The sequence below is a fragment of the Panthera tigris genome, chromosome E3 (genome assembly GCF_018350195.1).
Source record: "Panthera tigris isolate Pti1 chromosome E3, P.tigris_Pti1_mat1.1, whole genome shotgun sequence".
Lineage (NCBI taxonomy): Eukaryota > Metazoa > Chordata > Mammalia > Carnivora > Felidae > Panthera > Panthera tigris.
In genome coordinates this window covers 6,817,207-6,842,643 of record NC_056675.1, presented here as the reverse complement: position 1 = coordinate 6,842,643, position 25,437 = coordinate 6,817,207, and the positions used below count along the sequence as shown (strand labels likewise).

The 25,437-nt window shown below is 41.5% G+C and overlaps 1 protein-coding gene across 6 annotated transcripts in view; it reads right to left on the bottom strand.

Annotated features, from left to right (window-relative positions):
- The window catches only part of CYP3A131 (cytochrome P450 3A12), a 109,972-nt gene that overhangs the window by 68,606 nt on the left and 15,929 nt on the right, over positions 1-25,437 (bottom strand). Inside the window, exon 1 of one of the 6 annotated variants that reach the window (XM_042971970.1) lies at positions 18,554-18,647. The exons of 2 other annotated variants lie outside the window; for them this stretch is intronic. In XM_042971970.1, the coding sequence (XP_042827904.1) occupies positions 18,554-18,579 (26 nt within the window). In that variant the 5' untranslated portion in view covers positions 18,580-18,647. Of the gene's footprint in view, positions 1-18,553; positions 18,648-25,437 lie in introns of those variants that run through there. 3 more of the 6 variants (XM_042971973.1, XM_042971971.1, XM_042971974.1) reach the window with 3 other exon arrangements.

Here is a 25,437-nt window from a genome sequence, read left to right as displayed (position 1 = left end):
AGACTCATAAATATGGAGAACAAACTGAGGGTTAATGGAGGGGAGGGGTTGGACTAAATGGGTAAGGGGCACTAAGGAATCTACTGCTGAAATCATTGTTGCACTATATGCTAATTTGGATGTAAATCTTAAAAATTAAAAAAAATTTAAAAATCATTATTAATGCAAAAAAAATCAATGAGGGACAAAATATCAAAATTTTAAATAAAGATAGGATTATAGATTAATTTTATCTACACACCAGGGTCCAGTTAGTTAATGACACCCATGCTGCAGTGTTCAGGGGTGAAGTGTCCTCATTTTGCAACTTACACCAAAATGTGTCAAAAAGTAACAATGCACTGATGGTTGGCCAAATAGACTGACAGATAATAATGCAAATAAAACAAAATGCTAATTATTCTATCCAGGTGGTGGGGACACAAGTGTTTACATTTTTTCCATCTTTCTGTCCAAATTTTCTACATTTGAAAACTGTCATTACAAAAATTGGGGAAGAAATTATTAGCAGTATTTTCCCATTCCCCTGCCCTAGTCAGACCCTCATCTCTGACCCTGACAATAACTACAGCCTCCTGCTGATCTCCTTGCAGAAAGCAAGCTTTGCACATCTAATCAGGGCTCCCAAATTTGACACCCCCTGCAGTTGAGTGCCGCCTGCGCCTAGTCCGTGTGAGAGGTGACTGCCCCAGCTGCGTTCCCAGCACCCCTCTTCAGACTCCACATGTCACACCGTAGTCTTTGCATCAGGTATCTGCATACCCTGTGCTTCCTCCATGCCTCTGTGCCTTTGCTCATGCTGCTCCAACTGCTTTATTCTAGAATGCCTCCACTTCTTTAAGATTCCTCCCAGAGCTTAAACATGGTGGGTTGAACACAGCATTCATCTCTGAAGCCTCCAGAAGCCCCAGTAAAATTCAGTAAAAAGTTTTTGTAAAAGACACAAATTCACAAGGAAAAAGATAATCTCACAGGAGACAAGAGCCACCAAAGGCTTGAACTTAGCAAGTACACATAGTCAAGAGTCACCATGAGCTCTTTGCACCAGATATCTTTCTAAGCACTCTCCTTAGTCTTCCGAAAAACCGTTATGTAGTAGGTACTCTTACCATCAATCACCTTTTACAGGCACAGAAAGGTTAACTCACTTGGGCAAGGTTACACAGGCCACAGAGGTAGGATGTATGCCCAGGGTGTCTGGTCCCACAGTCTATGCCATGACCACTGCATGTCTGCCATGAAAGGTCACTCACTTGACACAACAGACAAAGCTGAAGCCTGCAGGCACTGGGGAGACCTGAAGCAGGCAAAACCAGAAAGACTCAGGAACTGAAGCACCAGGTACCTCTGAAATCAGGAGGTATGAACGAGGCTGAAGAGGATTGTTTAAAGTCTATATAACAAAGAGTCCAGGTTTCATGCTGTACAGCATTAGATAGTGTTCCCCTGGAATGTCACTGTCTACCAGCAACCTTAGAATGTGGTGTTCTCTGGAAGTAGGGTCTTTGCAGGTATAATTAGTCAAGAGGAGGTCACAATGGAGCAGAGTGGGCTCTAATGCAATGACAGGTATCCTTATAAGAAGAGACAAAGAAACACACAGAGGGAAGGCAACTGTGTGAAGATGGAGGCAGAGATTGGAGGGATGCTCCACCACAAGCCCAGGAACCCCCAGGACTGCCAACAACCACCAGAAACCAGGAGGGGGCATGGAGCAGACTCTCCCTCAGAGTCTCCAGGAGGAAACAACCCCACCCACACTTTGAGCTCAGACTTTCAACCTCCCAAGCCGTGAGAGAATACAATTCTGTTGTTTGTGGTGCTTTGTTACAGCAGCTATCTAGTCTATACTGCAGAAGACCAAGGGACTATTCTCTGCACACACTGAAATACTCTGGACTTGGGACTCCTGGCAGAGAGGAGAACAGACTACAGGACTGAAAGCAAGAGGAACCAGAAGATTCTGATCACCCTCTGCCACCCAGCAATCACAGCACACTTCTACTTCCTGCACAGAAGACCAGAGAACTCCTTCTTGGGAAATGTAACAGCCCTAAGGATCTACTGATCCTGATATTTAGGGAGTCTCCAAGCCTAACAATGACAAATCCCAGACATTCCCATATATGAGCATGACAGGAAAGGACAGGCTGACATTCAAGGCAAAGACCAAAACAATCAGGGAAAGGAGCTCAAAGGAACAGAAACAATGCAGGGAAGGAAAGGAGTTTGGGAAAATAGCCACAGTAGCCTGAAAGCTGTGCTCCCATGAAATCAAAGCAGAAAGTAAAAAAGAACGTTTGGAAATAAAAAGTATAATAGAAGATATAATATTCTGTAGAAAGGTAGGAAGGTAAATTTAGGGAATTCACTTGGAAAGAAAAGACAAAGAGATTCAAAATGGGAGAGAAAATATAAGAAAGCTAAAGAATCACTACACAAGTTCTATTATCAAACAAACAGAGGTTTCAGAGCAGAGAACAGAAAAAAATGAAAGAAATAATTCAAGACAACTCCCCAGAACTGAAGGGCAAAGAGTCTAATGAGATTGAAAGGTCAATACAGTCCAATATGGTAGCCCCTAACCACATGTGGCTATATTTTAATATAAATGTATTAAAATTAGATAAAATTAGACATACAGTTCCTCAGTCACACCAGCCACATTTCAAGTGCTCAATAGCCTCATGCTGCTGGAGGCAACCATATTGGATGACACAGATATAGGACATGTACATCATTGTACAAAGTTCTCTTGGACAGCTCTTGCCTAGAATAATGGATGAAAGCATATCCGTGAGGTCACAATGTCATGAACTTTCAGAACACTAGGGACAAAAAGAAGATCCCCCAAGCTTCCAGAAATGGGATAGAGGTGAGGGGGTACAAGAAACAGGTGACATACAAAGGCTCAGACATCAGAAGGGCATTAAACTTCTCAAAGCAACACCAGAAGCAACACCCTGTGTCTTCAAGGGCAAGTGATCAGGGGTGAGGAGGAAAAAAAAAGTCTTCAAATTCAGAGAGAAAGTTCTAGCCTACCTAGAATTCTATATCCAAACCATTAATCAAGCATGAGAATAGGACATATATTCAGACACACACATTCTTTTAAAAAAAAAAAAAGATGTATTAGTCTTCATCATTCCTCTGAAAGCTACAAGGAGATGGCCCCTGCCAAAATGAGGGAGAAAACCAAGAAAGAGAAGCCATGGGAACAGGTAATTCAGCACAGAATGCCCAGGATGATGGATTTGCAGAAGTTGCAGGGAGTAAGCAGACTAGAACAAAGCAAGGAGAGAGCCTCAGGAGGGCTTGACCACGCAGAGGGAGTGATACTTCTGGTGGAAAATGGATGATGGGACATAGAAAAATCAAATTTTACAAAAAGGAATGATTGATTCCAAGTAAAATTAAGAGTCATTAAGAACCGCAACAGGAGCATAGACATGTATGTGGCTCAACTGTGAAAAACAAGTACTTAAATCATACTGATGCGGCAGTGAATAGGAATCAAGTCCCCATCCCTGTTTCAGGAAGGTGGGAAATGGGTATGAAACAGGAGGAAATTAGCAACCTGAACTCTCAGCTTCCAAGTAATCAAGAAGTAGCAGTATGAGCATGTCATTTAACGACATGGCAATCATCACCAGAAGAAATCACTAACCTGGTTGAAAGTGGACTCTGGAGGGAAAAACTGGAGTGGAGAGCAGGTGGAGCAAGACACTGCTAGTTTTGCTATAAACCTTGTAGACCTGTTCAACTTTTTAAAGCATGTACATCTATACATTTGATTTTTAAAAGCCTCACTTTGGGGCATCTGGATGGCTCAGTTGGTTGAGCATCCAGCTTCAGCTCAGGTCATGATCTCACAGTTTGTGAGTTTGAACCCCACATTGGGCTTGCTGCTGTCAGTACAGAACCCACTTCAGATCTTCTGTCTCCCTTTCTCTCTGCCCCTGCCCTGCTTGTGCTCTCTCTCCCAAAAATGAATGAAACATTTAAGTAAAGAAATAAAAGTCTCACATCCTGTATCAGCTCCTCCCAACCCCCTTTGGGAACAAGCGTACCTTCTCTATGCTCCCAAAGCACTGGGGATGACCTCCTGCCTCTCTGAATCATTTTGTTCATGGGTCTGACTTTTCCCCACCAGGGGCATCTCTTGCCTGATCCAGAGTGGTGCCTAGGAAATGTTTGTGGATCTAGCAGGTGTTGGGAAATCCCCAAATAACAAAACAATGAGAGGTACTGGGTAGAGTCCATGTGCTGTTTCCAATATGTGTTCCCCAAACAGCCACAAGATATTTTACTGAAGTCCAGCTCTGTGCTCAGCAGTGTGTAGGCCCTGAGAGAACAGCAGTGGGGCCAACACTATCCTCAAAGTTATCCCTGCCTTTTGGGGCCTGGGGCCTCCAAACCAGCAGTGAGACTAATAAGCTTGTCTGGAAATAGGTCAGCATAATGAGTGAGGCGACAGGTCTGGAAGGCTCTGCCTTTTCTACTCTCTCACCATGGGCATCATTAACTTCTCTGTGCTTCAGTTTCCTCAGAGGGCTGTTAGGAGGATTAAATGAGAAATCTATTAAAGCCTTAGACTCCAACAGTGACACTATTTCCAGCTCTCTAATTCTTTCATCTTTGTTAATCAATCAACTGTGTTATGGTACCATTTGCAGATATGAGAGACACAGTGCTGTTGAAAACGCACAGATGCTCAAAGAAAATATAGCTTTTTAACTTTTCAAATGAGATCATGGTCCCTCCCTACTGCCCTTTCTCTCCTCCTCCCAGAATGAGCTCAGGATGTTTGGGGGTATGTCTTCTGGGCTGGGAAAGTGGGCCTCAGAACCTTTCTCTGCCCTGGGCCTTACAGGTGACACCTGCACCCTGCCCTGGTTCTACAGTGGGTTCTTGATGATCTGAAGCTGTGTCCAAGGTTCTATCAGGCCTGGGAGTTGCCCCTGCTGACCTAGGCCCTTCTCACTGGCACCCAGGACCCAGCACCACCATCCACCCAGCTTTGATAAGAGTGCACATTCACTGCTACAGGTCCCCTAGCCCTCCTGTGACAGCCATGTGCAGACCCTCAGGCTCTCTCCACAGATCCTAGTATAGACTGAATTGTGACCCCTCCAAATCTGTATGTTGAAGGCCTAATTCCTAGCAATTCAAAACATAACTGCAGTTGGAGACGTGGTTTTTAGGAAGGCAAAGAATATTAAATGCAGTCACTAGCATGGACCCTAATCTAACATGACTGGTGCCCTTATAAGAGATCAGGACACAGACATCCACAGAGGGGAGACCATGTAAAAACACAAGAAGATGGTCATCTGCAAGTGATGGAGAGAGGCACAGAAGGAACCAATCTTGCTGACCCCTTGATCTTGGACTTCCAGTCTTCAGAACTGTGAGACAATTTGTTTTTGAAGCTCCCCAGTCTGTGGTACTTTGTTACAACAGTCCAGCAAAATTAATACAGATCCATTCTCTCACAGGGGTACATCTGGGCCCCTGTCACCATACTTGGAGCATGGTGGCTGGGGGCAAGTAAGGAAGCTATGGTTTCTGCAAACCATGCTCTGCTTACTTGAGATATTCCTGTACAGCCCTGAGCTCACCCTGGATAGCAGCCTCCTCCCATGCCTAGACGCCTAAATGAGGGGTGTCAATAGCTTACCTTCCCTTCATCCTGGATGACCCTCCCTCTAGGGTGAAGCCATAGGGTGGAGCCAGACAAACCTCACCCCTGATCACAGAGATCTTCAAGGCCCTGAGCAAAACATGAGTCTGTGGCCCAACTTACAATTCCCATAAGTTCCAACCCCCAATATCATCTTGGAGGATGACAGAAAGGGGGAAGAAATCACTAAAACTGACCTCAAAGAGCTCAGGTTGCCCAAACAAGCCTGAGAAGCTGCTAAATAAACACATTCAAGCATGAAGTGGACAATCCAGTTCCCACATCTGGCCTCTAGTACAGCTTTTCTGGGATTTTACTACCTCTCATAGAGAGCTCCTAGGGCATCCAAAGAGATCAGATCTAAGTCTCTCAAAGCACAGCAGGAATGTATGGATCAGGCTGGAAGGAAAACCAGTGTGAGTGATGGCAAAATCCTCAAGCCAGAACTCCTTGATCTCTTTCTCTCCCTCCCCCACCTCCATCCATCCTCAAGGACTGTCCATTTCTCCCACAGAATGCATCTCCTACCCACCACCACTGCCGTTGTCCTGGCAATGCTGCCATCATCTTTCTCGTGAATACCTAGCCCCCCACTCCCACTCTGCCCCTCCCAGCCAGCCTCCACGCTGCCACCACAGGGAAAGCACATTGTCTCACTTCCCACAAAGACCCTCTGGTGGGTTCCCCATGCACTTAACAGAAATCAGATGCCTGCCATTGGTCTCTGAAGTTCCTGCCCACCCTTCCAGCCATGTCTCCTTTCACTACCTACCTCACTCTCTGCCCTCCAGCCACACGGGTCTTGTCATTGTCAGATGAAGCCAAGCCCTTTCCTGCCTCGGGGCCTTTGTACTCCTTGTTTCTGCCAGCTGAAATACTCTTCTTCTGCCCATTCATAGGGCCTAATTCATCATGTTTCAAATTAAAATATCATCTCCTCAGAGAGGCCCTCCCTGACCCTCCAGGCTAATCAGATTCCCCAGCTGCAATCTTGACACCACGGTGCCACCTTTGTTTCCTTCTTGGCACTTAAGCAACATCTAATTGCTATATCTACCTTCTTATTGGATGTCTCTCTCCCCACTGGGATGTGACCCCATGAGGAGGGCAGGAACCTTGACTGTCGTTCACCCTCATATCCTCAACACCAAAATAATGCCTGGCACACAGCAGAAGTTCAACAGATACTGGTTGAATACATCAAAATTCTGGAATGCTGTGGAACATAATGCAAGATACTCTAGATGGCTCCAAGCTCCTTTCGCAGAATATACTGCTTCTGAGAGTGACTGATGCCCAGCATCGCCAATTTTCCTGTGAGGGCATTTCCTCCTTTCACTCCGAATGAGGTAGCTGTTCAGCTGTCCCCAAAGTTTTGTATCTCTGCAGGAAATGGAACCATTTTTCTGCTGATGTGGCACCCCTCATTCCCATAGGAGAATAACTTAAGAGGGGTGAAAAGAGTGGAGCATACAAAAACAGAACCACTGTGCCTGAAACTAATGTGACCCTCCTTGGGACTTTCCCCTCCCCCATAGCAAAAGAACTGCCTGCCCCACATTACACAGCTGATCTATGTTAGAGTGCGTTTCAAACCCAGGCCATTGATCAGGGCAAGTGCTCTGAACTACACTGTCATCTGCATGAAGATGTTCCTCATGACAGCAAAAATCTGAACGCAAGGCTCTTTTTCAACTTGGTATCAACTGTTGTACAAAAAACTCTTGAAATTAAGTCTGGGGGCCTGTTGACCCCCTGACCATTACTTTTCCTCTCTCAATTCTTGACCCTCTTTCAAGCTTCTTTTCCTTCCCCAGATAAACTTAGGCCTGTGCTGTCCAATATGGTAAGCACTGGGTTATTGAGCTCTGGACTGAGATTTGCTATAAAGAATTATATGAATTTACTGGATTTTGAAGATTTAGTATTAAAAAAGTTACACATTTAATTATAAATTTTTATATTGATCACATGTTGAAAATGATAGTCTTTGGGATATATTGCAGTAAATAATATATACTATTAAAATCAATTTCACCTCTTCCCTTTTACATTTTTTTATACGGTTACCAGAAAATTTTAAATGCCTATGTGACTTGCATCGTATTCCTATTGTAGACTCTCCTGCTTGCTCACTGTGATTTGCAAAGGGCCAGGTTTAAGCTGTCTTAGCCCAAGTATCCTTTATACGGAAAAAAAGGGGTAGCTGGGTGGCCAGAGACAATATTATCCTCAACAAACCAAAGGGTGAAATGCTGGGCCAAGACTGCAAACCCTTTTCATGTAATATATTTTCCTCAACCTGAAACACTAACATAATCTAGTAGGGAGAAAGAATGGAGGTTCCTAGGAGACAGACAAGGGAAAAATAAGACATTACTTGTCAAGAGAGGCCTCTTTCTTTCACAAATAATAAAAACCCAATATAAATGGGCATAAATGGAAAAAGAAATTCTCTGACTCTAGTAACCATGTTGGCTTCACTCCCCAACAGTTTCCCCCTGACAGTGCAAGGTGGCCAGCAGCAATTCCAAGCTCACATTCTCATAGTTTAGTAATCCAAAAAGGGGGAGGAATATACTCTCATTGGTCTGAATCAGGCACATGCTCACTCCTAAGCCAGTCTCTCTGACTCTGATTGGCCTGCCCAACCCCAGAGCAGAAGAATGAGTCAATCTATTGATAAGAAATGAACTTGGAGTAGGGAAGGGGTGCTCCCCCTTTTATTCTCCCCCTCCAAAGAAAGGAGAATAGAAGTTGGCAGGCAAGATCAGTAGATGTGGCCACACATAGCCTCTCCCTTTCAATACTATGAGAGGACTTGAATATTCTTCATGCATGGTCTCAGCACACAAAGAGAAAGATAGGTTGTAGTTAGTTTCTTTCAAATTGCAAAGAACAGAGACATGCTTACGTGACCCTAGGTAATGGTAGTTCATTTCAAGGATATGTGGGAATGTGAAGAGACACAGAATATCAATTATATTGGAAAGGATGTGTCTGGCTTCAAGTAATAGACAAATAATAGTAACAAAGACACTTAATTATCTCCCATAAAAAGGATTCTGGAAGTAGGTAGTGTCGGGATTGGTGCAATGGGGTCATTCAAGACAAAACTCCCTTAATCTTTCAACTCTGTCATCCTCAGAGTACCTCCCCTCATGGTTGCAAAATGGCAGCTCTGAGCATCACATCTTCACATAAATATGGGAAAACATAGGAAAGGAAGGTGGAGGTAAAAGGAATTCTCTCTTCACACACTTCTCTCTTATCATGGAGGAAAATGTTTCCCAGAAGTTCCTAGAAGATTTCTCTTTGTCTCATTGGATAGAACTGCATCATACATTCACTCCTATACCAATTACTGGCAAAGGGGATGATGGCCACATTTGGTTTTCACCAGTAATGATCCATCCCCTATTGACCTTGCCACTCAAGTAAAATTTATGTCATTTTAAGCCAACAACTTATGGTAATTTGCTATGGCAGCCCTAAGGGCACTAATACTAGCATCATCCCTAGCCTGCTGTAGCCAAAAAACAAAAAACAAAAAAACCTCAAGGCTCATTTCAGTGGACATCTTCTGAACTTCCTGCCAGAGTAAGGTCATCAGACAGCCATAGTTCTTAAAAGAGAGGCATGCTTGTCATCTCAGGAAGTGCCAGCTCATTACAAAAGAGCTCCAGAAAATGGGAGAAACCAAGGTGAGGTAAGTGGCATGATTCACAAATCATAGTATCAAAACAGGGGAAGAAGAGGGAAGGCAGGGGAAGAAAAAGTCCCGGGACAGCATAAGGAATTCAAGGAAGGAAGAAGCCATACATGAACAAGCATTCCTCAGGCATCTTTTCTTGCCTAACACAGACCTAGGAACTTTCAGGTAGCCTAATCATAGGAAAAAGTCTTTCCTTATAAGAATTCAAAATCCTATTAGAAAAACATAAATCAATTCACTTGATTAATGGTGGTTTAAAGCTAGAAAAAATATTATAAATCAGTCCATTGTCCAGATTCCTTTATTTGTCAAAAAGTGTTTATTAAGTGCTCATTGTTTGCCATTCTCTGTTCTTGGCATTTGAGATACAACATGATCAACAAAGTCCCTACTCTTGAATAATTTGCATTCTATAAGGAAGAGGGAGATGATAAACAAGAAAATATAAGATCAATGATTATATTTATAAGATCAATGATGAAAATAAAAGCAAAATCACAGGAAGTGATTGGTGGCTGGTTGGCAAAAGCCTCTCTGAGGAAATCATATTTGAGTCTTAAACAACAAGAAAAAGCTACAAGAACATACAGTAAAGGGTTAACTCAGCAGGCCCAAGTTGTCCAAACCCTACACATTCCAAAGAAAGGATCCTGACCAGCTCAAGGGAAAAACTTTTAAGCCCTTAGAATATGCTGCCTACCTTTGTAGCAACGTGGATGGAACTGGAGAGTGTGATGCTAAGTGAAATAAGCCATACAGAGAAAGACAGATACCATATGTTTTCACTCTTATGTGGATCCTGAGAACTTAACAGAAACCCATGGGAGAAGGGAAGGAAAAAAAAAGAGAGAGAGGTTAGAGTGGGAGAGAGCCAAAGCATAAGAGACTCTTAAAAACTGAGAACAAACTGAGGGTTGATGGGGGGTAGGAGGGAGGGGAGGGGAGGTGATGGGCATTGAAGAGGGCATCTTTTGGGATGAACACTGGGTGTTGTATGGAAACCAATTTGACAATAAATTTCATATGTTAAAAAAAAAAAGAATATGCTGCCTAATATGAGAGTCTTTGTATACCTAGGCAATCTGGGCCATACCAGATAGTTTATGCCAACAATGTGAATTATGGTAGAGGTCTTGGGCCATGCTGTATCAGTTTGACCTTTGGAGGTGCTGGAAACAGAATAACTAAGGTCAGTCACATAAGCAATCCACACTTACATGACCAACCCTCAATAGAAATCCTGGGCAGCAAGCTCAGGGGAGCTTCGCTTGTTGGCAACACATCATACATGCTGTCATGCATGATTGCTAGGAAGATTCAGGGCTGTCTGTACAACTCCATTGGGAGGGGACAACTAAAAGTTTGGGTCTTATGTGCTTTTTATCTTTGCTGATTTTATTTTATTTTTTTAATATAATTTATTGTCAAATTGGTTTCCATACAACACCCAGTGCTCATCACAACAGGTGTCCTCCTCAATGCCCATCACCCACTTTCCCCTCTCCCCACCCCCAGCAACCCTCAGTTTGTTCTAAGTGTTTAAGAGTCTCTTACGGTTTGCCTCCTTCCCTCTCTGTAACTTTTTTTCCCCTTTCCCCTCCCCCATGGTCTTCTGTTAAGTTTCTCAGGATCCACATATGAGTGAAAACATATGTTATCTGTCTTTCTCTGCCTGACTTATTTCACTTTATCTTTGCTGATTTTAATCTGTATCCTTTTCCTGGAGAAAACCATAACCATGAGTATAAAAGCTTTACTGAGTTCTGTGAGTCCTTCTAGCAAATCACTGTACTTGAATGTGGTCTTCAGGACCCCTAACTTAGAGATAAATGAGAGGAAGACCATCCCACACAAAAGCCTTGAGGCAAAAATGCAAATGAGATTTGGACCAAGAACAACTAAGGGGTCTGCCCAAGGGTCACATATTGATGTGGAGAAAGAACTGAACCTGGAGCTTAGATCTGCTGACCCTCACTCGGGCTTTCCCCTGAAGCAGCATGGAATGGCAGAAATGGAACAGGCTTAGAAGTCACACAGACATAGTTTCAAATCATGATTTACTGATACTGGCTATGTGACCCCGAGGAATCTGTTCAACCTCTCTGAACCTCAGCATCTCCAAAAAAGATTTGATGCATATTTCATGGCTTATGCAAAAAGTAAATGAGATAATACATGTAAAATCTCTGGAACATAAGAGGGCTCTTAGTTTGAATTTTCTCCAGAGGTAGACCCTGAATTAGATATTTGGATGTAAATAGTTAATTTGGGGGGTGATCCCAGGAAGTACTCTGAAAGGGTGGAGAAATGACTCAAGGAAGGTAAGAATGTGAATTGGTATACGCAAGCAGGTCACTGTTGTAGAAAAGTGGAGTTCAATCCCCCAGGGGACCTTTTGGTGACTATGCAGAATGTGCCTCAGAACTATGTTGAGGGTAAGGGAAGCTAGGATGTCTTCCCACCTCTTATTTGTGAAGGAGTGCTGCTTTGGGCATTAACGCCTAGCACTTCCTGCCTGTCCCTTAGCGAGCCAAGTACATGAGGGCATCCTCAGTCCCTGAGGCACAGGAAACATGGAAACTGTCTTCAGGGATATGTGTGGCTCACCAAAAACATCTACTCCAATACACATAACTGAATGTTAGTTTTCCTTCTCCTTTCTGCTTTTTGCCTAGAGCATATACCCCCAAAGATCTCAGAAGAATGAAATTAATAGCTAATGGGCTGGAAACATTGAAAGAAGTATAATTATTTTTATTTTTCCATCATCAAGCACCATGCCCGGCCAGAGAGCTTAGGAAGATATTGCAAATCCATGGATGACAGTGAGAGCCTTTTTATGCTCAGCCATTCCTTCCTTGCCTGCTGATTGCTAATGCTGCCCTTACCTCCTGTTCCAGAGCCTTCTACAAGCCACTCCCAAGGGCTTGCAAGTCTCTCCATGAATTCCAGCATATTCCTGGAAGGCAAAGTCCCCACAGGGAGACAATACACAGAATTGCTGGGTTGGAACAGGACATATATAAAGTATGAAAGATGCAGGGGAAGGAACTAGGCAGCAGCTTGAATGAGAACTCCAAGATCAGCCAAAGGGTCATGTGTGACCTACTGGAACAGCTCTTTTCAAGCAGGGGCTACCGGAGATGGAAAAGAGATACCAGAAGACAACGATGCCAGGTGGACAAGGCCCAGGCCTCCCGTCAGCTTCACCCAGAACAGCTTTGTAAACTGCAGCTTAGCATTCCTTCCAAGAATGTAGTCAAAGGCCACAGAGGGTCTCTGAGTCACAGAGTGACCTACAAACAGAGTCACTGGAGAAGTCAGAGAGTGGAAAGCAGGAAACAGCCACATCAGACCAGACATGATATTATGGAGGAAATGAAGGAAAATGAAGGGAACAGTGTTGTTGGGGAGAAGTCATAGGAATCTGGATCTGAGGGTCTCACTTCAATCTGTCATTCACTCATTTGGCCATGGGCAAGCCCCTTCCACACTCAACTCCTTGTCCATCGCATAAGGAGGTTGTACTGTAGGTTCTCATTGCCCAGGTACTAAGGTTCTATGAGCTAAGTTCTAAACTTCCAAGGATGCAGACAGAGAAGACAGATAGAAGGCAGGTGTGGTGGCTGAGGTCAATAGCCAGATAGAATATGCTGCAACTCAAATCAAGTCACCAATTGCCTCACATATCTGATGTTTTCCTACAGCAATGCTTTGCTGTCTTAATCCTTGTTGAATATTAAGCAATGACCCCAACTTGGCAAATAAACCTTAGGAAGTTCAGATTATAATCAGACTAGTTCAGGCAGGTTGAGAATATGAACTTCAACTCACCCCAGAAACACACTATTATAAAACTGCCCTAGTGCCTGCCACTCAAAGATTTCTCATACAGTTTCAATTCTTTTGGAATATATACATTAAAGAAGAATCTAAGGCTGTTATGTGCATGCCCACAAATTGTATTCACCAAAGTCTTATGGAGGCTGACTAAAACATAACAGATTCACATCCATTAAATTACCTGGGGGTTTGGAGGGTTTTAATCAATAAACCCCAATGCTTGTAAAGTTACTTTAGCAATGACAGAAGCCAGAAGTTTTCAAATACTTCTCAAGAAGGAGACCAAAACTGTCTAAAGTTCCCTTAGTACTCTGATAGGCTAGTAGAAATGGGTTCTGTTCTTTCTTTCTTTCTTTCTTTCTTTCTTTCTTTCTTTCTTTCTTTTTTTTTCTTTCTTTCTTTCTTCCTTCCTTCCTTTTTCTTTCTTTCCTATTGCTACACAGTAACTCAAAAACCATACAAACTATATAGTTCTCCAGTAAAGATAAATATATGAACAAACATAAAAACATGTATTATTGTAATTTTGGTTTGTAACTCCACCTTTTACTGCATTACAGGATTTAAAAGACAAAAGCATCAAAAACAACTATAAATCTACATTAATGGGTATACAATATATAAAGATGTAATTTATGAAATCAATAACATAAAATGGGGGGAGGGTGTTGCAGAGCTGTAAAGGAGTAGAGTTCTTTTTATGCAATTGAAGTTAAGTTTAAAATAGATTGTTGTAACTTTAGGATATTTTATGTAATCCACAGGGCAACCACAAAGAAAATATCTATAGAATATATGCAATAGCAAGTGAGAAAGGAGTCAAAACATGTCACTATAAAAAGCCAACCAGGGGCACCTGGGTGGCTCAGTTGGTTAAGTATCAAACTTCAGCTCAGGTCATGATCTCACAATTTGTGAGTTCGAGCCCCGCACCAGGCTCTGTGCTGACAGCTCAGATCCTAGAGCCTGCTTCAGATTCTGTGTCTTCCTCTCTCTCTGCCCCTCCCCTGCTCGCTCTCTCTCTCTCTCTCTCTAAAATAAATAACACTAAAAAATTATTTTTTGAAAAAAGCCAACCAAACACAAAGGGAGGTAATAAGGGAGAAAATGAGAAACAAAAAGGCTATATGACATACAGCAAAAATATCAAAATGATAATAGCAAGTCCTTCCCTATCAGTAATTACTTTAAATATAAACTACCCAATTAAAAGACAGATGGTTAGAAATAGAATCCAACTATATTGTGTCTGTAGGAGATTCATTTTATTTTTTTTAAGTTTATTTGTTTTTTAAAATAATCTCTACACCCAACATGGGGTTCAAACACATGACCCCAAGATCAAGAGTCACATGCTCTACCAACTTTACTTTAGATCCAATTGCATCCATAGGTTGAAAGTTAAAGGATGGGAAAAGATATTCCATTAAAAATGATAACCAGGGGCGCCTGGGTGGCTCAGGCGGTTGAGCAGCCGACTTCGGCTCAGGTCATGATCTTGCACTCCGTGAGTTCGAGCCCCGCGTCGGGCTCTGTGCTGACAGCTCAGAGCCTGGAGACTGTTTCAGATTCTGTATCTCCCTCTCTCTCTGACCCTCCCCCGTTCATGCTCTCTCTCTGTCTCAAAAATAAATAAACGTTAAAAAAAAAAATTTAAAAAAAAATGATAACCAGGGGCACCTGGGTGGCTCAGTCAGTTAAGTGTCGACTTCGGCCCAGGTCATGATCTCACGGTTTGTGAGTTCGAGGCCCACATTGGGCTCTGACAGCTTGGAGCCTGGAGCCCACTTCGGATTCTGTGTCACCCTCTCTCTCTGCCCCTCCCCAGCTCATGCTCCCACTCTGTCTCTGTCAAAAATAAACAAACTTAAGAAAAAAAAAAGATAACCAGAAGAGAATAGGCATGGCTATCCTAATATCAGAAAATAGACTTTAATTCAAAAACTGCAGACTCCCTACAGCTTTCTTAGTGGAGAATCCCATAGCTCACTGGCACAGACCCCAGTGACCTGCTTTGCAAGGGACACAGGAAACTTGACACATGGTAACTAACAGCCATTGCAACTGAAGAACTCCCCCTCAACAAAACAGGGAGATGCTGCCACACATCACCCAGCTGCTGTTATACCACTCCAGGACCAGGGTTGCCAGCCTCCTTTAACCTCATTCATGTCCCAGACTCCAGAGTCATGGCTACTCTGCCGGTACCCACACTTCAGACCCGGATTCCATAGCCACTCTGTGTGTGCTCTCACTCAAATCTACAGATCCATAGCTATTCCATATGCACCCATGTCTCAGGCCCCAGAGCCATCACCGCTGTGGGCCAGCCAGCACCCCAGACTCCAGAGCCATTATTGCTCCACACACATCCATGTTCTAGACCCATGCGTCTGTGGCCACTTGGTATGTACTCACATCTCATGCAACAGAGCCATTGCTATTGTGGGCTAGCCAGTGCCCAGGACTCCACAGTCGCTGTTGTTCTGTGAGCACCTGACTCCAGACTCCGGGTCTGTTGCTCCTCTGCAAGTGCCAGCAACTGAGCAACACAGCCATCACCAATGTGGACTATCTAATGTCCCTAAACCTGGAGCCACTGCCTTCATGCACTCCAGTCCCTGTTACATGGTAGCCACATGGTCATCCACACCAATCTCACCACTACTTCAGGGGCACTCACAAGTTGGATACAGTGCCAAGAAGGATCCTCCCAGCCATAATAACCCCTATAAGAGAAAAAGAGATTAGGAGGATCCAAGTGGTTGAATACCCCAATAATTACTGCAGACATTTACATCCTTGACCACTGAGGGCCTCAGCTAATGGAGCTGCACAAAGACAATGCTGCTGGGCCTTCTATGGGGCTGGAACTGCCACATCCTGCCCAGCAAGCACCCTTGCATCCACCCACAGGTGAAAGTATTCTCCATCAAACCCAGTCTGTAAAATCTGGAAGAGGTGACTGCTCCATCAAATGCACAAACATCGATGCAAGGCTATGAGAAACAAACAAACAAAAAGGAACACAATAATTTTCCAGTAACTGACCACAAAGAAATTGATATCTATGAATTGCCAAAGAATTCAAAATAATTCCTTGCATGCTACAAGAGAACACAGGTAGACAACTCAACAAAACCTAGAAAAGAGCACATGAATAAAATGAAAAGTTCAACAAAGACAAATTATTTTAAAGAAAAAAACAAATGGAAATCCTCAAGATAAAGAATACAATGACTAAATGGAAACTGAAAAGGAGAGAGTATCAACAGCAGACATGACCAAGCAGAAGAAAGAATCTGTGAACTCAAAAACAGACCATTTGTAATTATCCAGCCAGAGGAGAAAAAAGGAAAAAGAATGGAAAAGAGTGAGGAAAGCCTATAGAAATTATGAGACACCACTATGCAAAACAACATTCACATTATGGGAGTCCCCGAAGACAAGAGAGTCAAAGGGCAGAAAGCTTATTTAAAGATATAACAGCTGAGGGGCGCCTGGGTGGCTCAGTTGATTAAGTATCTGGCTCTTGATTTCAGCTCAGGTCATGATCTCACTCAAGCTCCACGTCAGGTTCAGCGCTGACAGCACAAAGCCTGCTTGGGAGATTCTCTCTTTCCCTTTCTTTTTGCCCCTCCTCTGCTCACTCTCTCTCTCTCAAAAATAAACTTAAAAAAAAAAACCGTACAACATGGAAGGAAGAAAGGAAGGCAGGAAGGCAGGAAGGCAGGAAGGCAGGAAGGCAGGAAGGCAGGAAGGCAGGAAGGCAGGAAGGAAGGAAGGAAGGAAGGAAGGAAGGGCAAACAGCTGAAAACTTCCCAAATCTAGGGGGAAATAGAGATATCCAGATACATGAAGCTCATAGGTCCCTAATAGATTCAATCCAGGGGACTTCACTGAGACACAATATAATAAAACTGCCAAAAATAAAAGACAAATAATTTTGAAAGCAGCAAGGGAAAAGAAGCTCATCTCATACAAGGGAACCTCCAGAGGGCTATCAGTGGCTTTCTCAGCAGAAATCTTGTAGACCAAAAGAGAGTGGAATAATATATAGTGCTTTTTAATTGTCAACCAAGAATATCTCACCTGGCAAAGCTGTCCTAAGGAAAGAAGAAAATATAAACACTTTCTCAAATAAATAAAAGTTGAGGGAGCTCATCGCCACTAGACCTGCCTTAGAAGAATGCTAAAGAGAGTTCTTTAGCTGAAGATGAAGTGAAAAGATGTTAATTAGTAACAAGAAAACATATGAAGGTTTAAACTCACTGTTAAAGGAAAGTATACAATCAAATTCAGAATACAGTAGTACTGGAATAGTGTGTGAAACTCACTTCACTCTAACATAAAGGTTAAAAGACAAAAGTATTAAAAAGAAGTATAGCTACAATAATTTGTTGATTGATACACAATATAAAAATATGGAAATTGTGATATAAAAACAAAATATGGGGGAAAGAGGAATAAAAGAGTAGTTTTTGTATTCAATAGAAGTTGTTAGCAGCTTAAAATAGACCCTTATAACTATAAGATGTTTTATGTAAGCCTCATGGTAACTACAAAGCAAAAACCTATAGTAGATACACAAAAGAGAAAGAAAAAGAAATTAAAACACACCACTATAGAAAATCATCAAATCACAAAGGAAGGAAGCAGCAAGAGAGGAAGAAAGGAACAAAGGATCTATGAAACACCCAGAAAACAAACAACAAAATGACAGTACTAAGTCTTTACCTATTAATAATTACTTTAAGTATAAGTGGATTATGTTTTCCAATCAAAATACAGATTGAATGGAATAAAAAATAAAACACCGCCCCCCACTCCAAAATAAGGCCCAAAATATGGTGCCTACAAGAGACTGCTTTCAGCTTTAAGGACATTCATAGGCTCAAAGTAAAGGAATGGGAAAAAATATTCCATGCAAATGGAACCAGAAATAGCAAAGGTAGCTATCTTTGCATGAAACAGACTAAGTCAAAAATGGTAATAATAGGGGTGCCTGGATGGATCAATTGGTGAAGCATCTGACTCGATCTCAGCTCAGGTCTTGACCTCAAGGTCGTGAGTTCAGACCCCAGGTTGGGCTCCACACTGGGTGCAGAGCTTATAAATGAATGAATGAATGAATGAATGAAGTAATAATAAACAAAAAAGGTCATTATATAATGAAAAAGGGTCAATTCATCAAGAAGATATATAACTATAATTACACATACACCCAACATCAGAATACCTAAATATATTAAGCAAATACTAACAAATATGAAAGCATAAACAACAAAAATAATAGCAGGGAACTTCAGTACCTCACTTCCAACAATGGATAGGTCATCCAAGCAGAAAATCAATAAGGAAATATTAGACATGAATTAGACTTTAGGCCAAATGACCAAACAGACAGATACAGAACATTCCATTCAACAGCAGCACAATAAACATTCTTTTCAAGTGCACACATAACATTCTCTAGAATAGATCATATGTCAGACCACAAAACAAAACTAAACCAATCTAAGAATACTGAATTAATATCAAGCATCTTTTACAACCATAATAATATGAAAGTAGAAATCAATAATAGAAGGAAACTTGGAAAATTCACATATATATGGAAATTAAATGACACATTCCTAAACAATCAATGGGTCAAAGAAGTAATAATAAGGGAAATCAAAAAAAGATCTTAGGACAAATATAAATGGAAACACAACATAACAAAACTTATGGGATGCTTCAAAAGCATTAATAAGAGGGAAGTTTATAGCAATTAAGTGTCTACATGAAGAAAGAATATCACAAATAAACAACCTAACTTTATACCTTCAAGGAAGTAGGAAAAAAACAAACTAAGCCCAAAGTGGACCGAATGAAGGAAATAACAAGGTCAAAGCAAAAATAAATGAAATAGAGACTAAAAGGACAAAAGGAAAAATCAACGAAGAGCTTGTTTTTTCAAAAGATAAACACAATTGATAAATCTTTACCAAGGCTAAGAGAAAAGAAAAAAGTCTCAAAAAAATAAAATCATAAATGAAGGAAGAGATATCACAATTGATATCACAGAAATGCAAATGTTCATAAAAGACTACTATGAACATTTATACACCAACAAATTGGGTAACCTAGAAGAAATGAATAAATTCCAGCAAATATACAGTCTACCAAGACTGAATCATAAAGAAATAGAAAATCTGAATAGGCCTATAACTAGTAAGGAGATTGAACCAATAATCAAAAATAACTCAGCAAAGAAAAGTCCAGGACCAGATGGCTTCACTGGTTAACTCTACCAAACATTTAAGAAGAAATTAATGCCAATCCTTCTCAAACTTCCGCAAAAAATGAAGAGTAAAGAACACTTCAAAACTCATTTTACAAGGCTAGTATTACTCCAGCATCAAAGCCAGACACTACAAGAAAAGAAATTATGAACACAGATGCAAAATTCTCAATAAAATACTAGCAAACCAGGGCGCCTGGGTGGCTCAGTTGGTTAAGCATCCAACTCTTGATTTTGGCTCAGGTCATGATTTCACAATCATGAGATCAAGGCCCACATTGGGCTCCACACTGGGCGTGGAGCCTGCTTGGGATTCTCTCTCTCCCTCTCCCTCTGCCCCTCTCCCCTCAAAAAAATACTAGCAAACTAAATTCAAGAGCACACTGAAAGGATGCTATGACATGATCAAGTGGAATTTAATCTCAGGGATACAAAGCTTTAATCCCTGGGATTGCAATCAATGTGATACATAACATTAACAGAATGAAGGGGACAGTAATCACTTGATTATCTAAATGGATGCAGAAAAAGCATTTGACAAAATTCAATATCCTTTCATGATAAAAACTCTCAACAAATTAGATACAGAAAGAATGTACCTCAACAGAGTAAAAGCTATATATGACAAGCACACAGCTAACATTATACTTAACACTAAGATCTGGAACAAGGTAAGGATGTCCACTTTCACAACTTCTATTCATCTTTATACTAGAAGTCCTAGCCAGAGCAATTAGGCAAGAAAAATAAAAGGCATCCAAATTGGAAAAGAAGAAATAAAACTACCTCTGTTCACAGAAAAAAGATCATATATGTGGACACCCTAAAGATAACAAACACAAAATATTAGAACCAGTAAAACATTTCAGCAAAATTGAAGGATACAAAATCAACATATAAAAATCAGCTATGTTTCTACACATTAACGATAAATATTCCAAAAAGAAAATTAAGAAAACAATTTTATTTACAATAGCATCAAAAAGAACAAAACACTTACGAATAAACCTAACCAAGGAAGCAAAAGATTTATACACTGAAAACCACAAAAAGTTGTTAGAAGAAATTAAAGACACAAATAAATAGAATGACACCACATATTCATGGATTGGAAAACTTATTGTTAAGATATCAATAATACTAGAACCAATCTATAGATTTAATGCAATTTCTATCAAATTCTAAATGGCATTTTTTTCTCAGAAATAGAAAAATCTATCCTAAAACTTAAGTGGAATCCCAAGACACCGTGAATAGACAAAACAATCTTGAAAAAGAAGAACAAAATTAAAGGTCTCACACTTCTTGATTTCAAAGCTAGAGTAATCAAAACAGTGTGGTACTGGTATGAAGAAGACATATAGACCAATGGAACAGAATAGAGAACCCTGAAATAAACCCTCATATATACGATCAAATGATTTTTGAGAAGGGTGCCAAGACCAATAAATGGAGAAAAATAGTCTTTTTAACAAATAGTGCTGGGAAAATGGAATATTCACGTACAAAAAACAAAATTGGATCCTCACCTTTACTATACATAAAAATTCACTGAAAATGAATCAGAGGCCTAAATATAAGAGCTAAAACTATAAAACTTTTAGAAGAAAACATAAGGTAAAACCTTCATGACATTGGATTTGGTACTGATATCTTGCAATTGACACCAAAAGCAAATGAAACAAAATAAAAAATAGATAATATAAGTATCAAAATTTAAAACTTTTGTCTATCAAAGGACACAATGAACAGAGTGAAAAGCAACTTATGGAATAGGAGAAAATATCTTCATATCATATAACTGATTATCATATAACTGATAAGGGCTTAATATCCAGAACATATAAAGAACTCCTACAACTTAATAATAATTTTTAAAGACCTTGTTAAAAAACTGGCAAAGAGGGGGTTCCTCAGTGGCTCAGTCAGTTGAGGGTTTAACTTGATTTCAGCTCAGGTCATGATCCCAGGGTTGTGGGACTAAGGCCCGTGTTGGGCTCTGTACTGGGCATGGAGCCTGCTTAGGATTCTCTCTCTCTCTCCCTCTGTCCCCAACTCTTTAAAATAAAAAAAAGCAAAGGGTGTGAATAGACATTTCTCCAAAGATATACAAATGACCAACAAGCACATGTACAATTTCTCAAAGCATTAATCATTCAGGAAATAGAAGTCAAAACCACAATGAAATACCAATTCATATCCATTAGGATGGCTATTATTAAATATATCTTAATATATAATAATAAAATAAATATATAATATATTTAATACAAATATATATTATATATTGTATATATTTAATGTCTATTATATATGTATTATATATACTCATATATATATATATATATATGAATACAGTATCCACTCTACCTCTCTCCCACTTGCATAAAATAATGACAAAAGTTTTGGGACACCTGGGTGGTTCAGTCGGTTAAGCATCCAACTTCAGCTCATGTCATGATCTCACCGACCCTGAGTTCAAGCCCCCCATAGGGCTTTGTGCTGACAGCTCAGAGCCTGGAAGCTGCTTCAGATTCTGTGTCTCCCTCTGTCTCTTCCCCTTTCCCATTTGCACTCTGTCTCTCTCTCAAAAATAATAAATAAACATTAAAAACTTAAAAAACAATAAAATAATTACAAAAGTTTTAATTATCCTGGTTAAGAAGGCCCTCAGGAGGGGCACCTGGGTGGCTCAGTTGGTTAAGCATCTGACTTTGGCTCAGGTCATGATCTCACAGTTTGTGAGTTTGAGCCCCATGCCAGGCTCTGTGCTGACAGCTTCAGAGCCTGGAACCTGCTTCAGATTCTGTCTCCCTCTCTCTCTGTCCCTCCCCCACTCATGTTCTGTCTCTCTCTCTCTCTCTTTCTCAAAAATAAATGAACATTAAAATTTTTTTTAAAAAAGGGGGCCAACAGGGCGGAGAAGGAGGGGGATCCATACTTCGCTTCTTTCAAACAAAGAAATGCAGAAGCCAAAGAACTTTGAACACCAGAACCTGGGAGGAAAAGAGACTGAATCTACCAGGAAGAAAATGGGAAAGCTGGGAAAAAAGGTGGGTGACTGTGAACTGGGGGAGATTAAAAAAAGCCTGTGTGGGCATGGAGGGGAGGGACCCCCTTCTGCGGAGAGACAAAGGGATGAGAAAGAGCAGCTAGGGAAGTATAGGACCGTATCTGGACAGGAGAAAGACCTCGGACTGAGACTGAGAGGGATACGATCTCTAACTGTGGGGCTTTCCTTGGACTGGGGCCGCCTCCCTGTTCCTGCACCTTGGGAGGAGGAGAATCAAGGCCTGGGTGTGGTGGTAGGTCAGGGGCTCAGTCTGCAGTTGGAGAAAGTGGTTCCCTCCCTGGAGGGCTGTGTGATAGTACAAAGCCTGCCTGTGCCCACCACTCCCGGGCTCAGTAACTGGGCTAAGGGTGTGGTCTGCAGTAGGAAAAGGCTGCTGTGTCCCTGGTGTACTGTGGGAGAAGACAAAGCCTGCCTGCGTGTGCCACCCCGGGGGGCTCACAGTGAGGTAGGAAGCATAGTCTACAGTAGAAGAAAGTGGTCCCCTCCCTGGAGTGTTGTGGGAAAAGACAAAGCCTGCCTGTGTCTGCCTGCGTCTGCGAGGGTGGCGGCTCAGTACACAGTAGAAAGCGGTCCCCCCTGAAGTGCAGCCACATAGCCAAAGCCAGCCGAGACCACATATCTGGCCACACTGAGAGGCACTTCCCCAGTGCCAGAGCGCACAGAGCGGGACTTTGAATCCTAGCCAAGCACAGGGTCAAGGGAGTTGGCAAGCAAGGACTGCCCTGTCTACGCCCGCGGCACAGTGAGGCCAACTCAAATGGAGTCCACCGGGTCCGGCTCCATGGAGAAGAGACTGGGGGATCACCATTCCCCCCCCCCACCACCACCACCAAGGAGAGGCCTCAGGGATCACTCCCAGGTCCCATAGTGGAGGTGGGCCCAGACTACACAAAACCATGCCCCTTTGCACTGGGTAACTGCATGTCCACCAGAGCAGAGGGGCACAGACCCTGCAGACAACTCATCCTGACAAGCAATGCAGCATTGCTTGGTCAATTCTGGATGGATGGATGGATGGATGGATGGATGGATGGATAGATAGATAGATAGATGATAGATAGATCCACCCCCCCATTTCTCCTCCTTATCTCTTCCTGCCCCTAGGCTGGTTACTCTGGTTATTGGTTTGTCTAAACAGACATATTTAATCCATTGTCTTGACACATGTTCTACACCTCCTTCTTTACACTCCTTTCTCTCTCTCCAGAATAACCAAGCCATATAGTTTCTCTGTCTGGGTAACTTTATCTTCGTTTCGTTTTCCCCACCTCCTTCTTTATTTTCCTTTCTCTCTCTCTGGTTTAAGACTTTTACTCTCTCTGCCTAGTCAATGTTTATTTTTTCTCCCCTCCCCCCTCCCCGCTCCTATCATTTCTCTCTTTGTATGTGCTCTTCCATCAGCACTGACTCCACCCCCCTTCTTTACTCACAGTCGGTTTTTTGGGGGGTGTGGTTTTTAGTCTTTAGTTTTTTTCTTTTTGTTTACTTGCTTGTTTGTGTTACCTGTTTGTGTGTTTGTGTGTTTTTGTCTCCTGTTTGTCTATCTGTTTTCCTTTACAGGGCTACTCCAAGGAACAAATCAAAGAGCACCTGGTGGAGGGTCCAAAATATCACTATGAGTAAGGTAATAAAATAACCAAAGTCACAACAACAGAGAGCAAGTAACAATCTCCAGAAAAACACCTCCTGAAGGGCCAGGCCCTGGACAGTGTATGGCCCTCCTTTAATACAGAAGTGCTTGCAGGTGAGAGCACACAGCAAGCTTTTAAAATGCATAAGGGACAGAAAACTAACCAAAATGATGAAACAGAAGAATTCTCATCAAAAGAAATTCCAGGAAGTAGAGACAGCTAAAGAATTGATCAAAACTGATTTAAGCAATATAATTGAACAAGAATTTAGAATGACAGTCATAAAATTAATTGCTGGGATTGAAAAAAGCATAGAGGACAAGCAGAGAATCTATTGCTACAGAGATCAAGGGACTAAAAAATAGTCATGATGAATTAAAAAATGCTATAAGTGAGGTGCAAAATAAAATGGAGGTGGCCACAGTACAGATTGAAGAGGCAGAGGGGAGAATAGGTGAATCAGAAGATAAAATTATGGAAAAAGAGGAAGCTGAGAAAAAGAGAGATAAAAAAAAAAATCCAGGAGTACAAGGAGAGAATTAGAGAACTAAGTGATGAGACCAAACAGAACAATATCAGTATCATAGGAATTCCAGAAGAAGAAGAGAGAGAGAAAGGAGCTGAAGGTGTACTTGAATAAATCATAGCTGAGAACTTCTCTGATCTGGGGAAGGAAACGGGCATTGAAATCCAAGAGGCACAGAGAACTAACTCCCTTCAAACGTAACTTGAATTGATCTTCTGCATGACATATCATATTGAAACTGGCAAAATACAAGGATAAAGAGAGAATTCCGAAAGCAGCTAGGGATGAACGGGCCTTAACATACAAAGGTAGACACATAAGGGTAGGAGCAGACCTATCTACTGAAACTTGGCAGGCCAGAAAGGAATGGCAGAAAATCTTCAATGTGATGGACAAGGAAAATATGCAGCCAAGAATCCTTTACCCAGAAAGTCTGTCATTCAGAATAGAAGGAAAGATAAAAGTTTTCCCAAACAAACAAAACCTGAATGAATTCATCACCACTAAACCAGCCCTATAAGAGATCCTGTAAGTGAAATGTTACAAGGATCACAAAGTACCAGAGACAATAATACTACAAGCATGAAACCTACAGATACCACAATGACTCTAAACCCATATCTTTCAATAATAACACTGAATGTAAAAAGACTAAATGCTCCAAACAAAAGACATAGAAT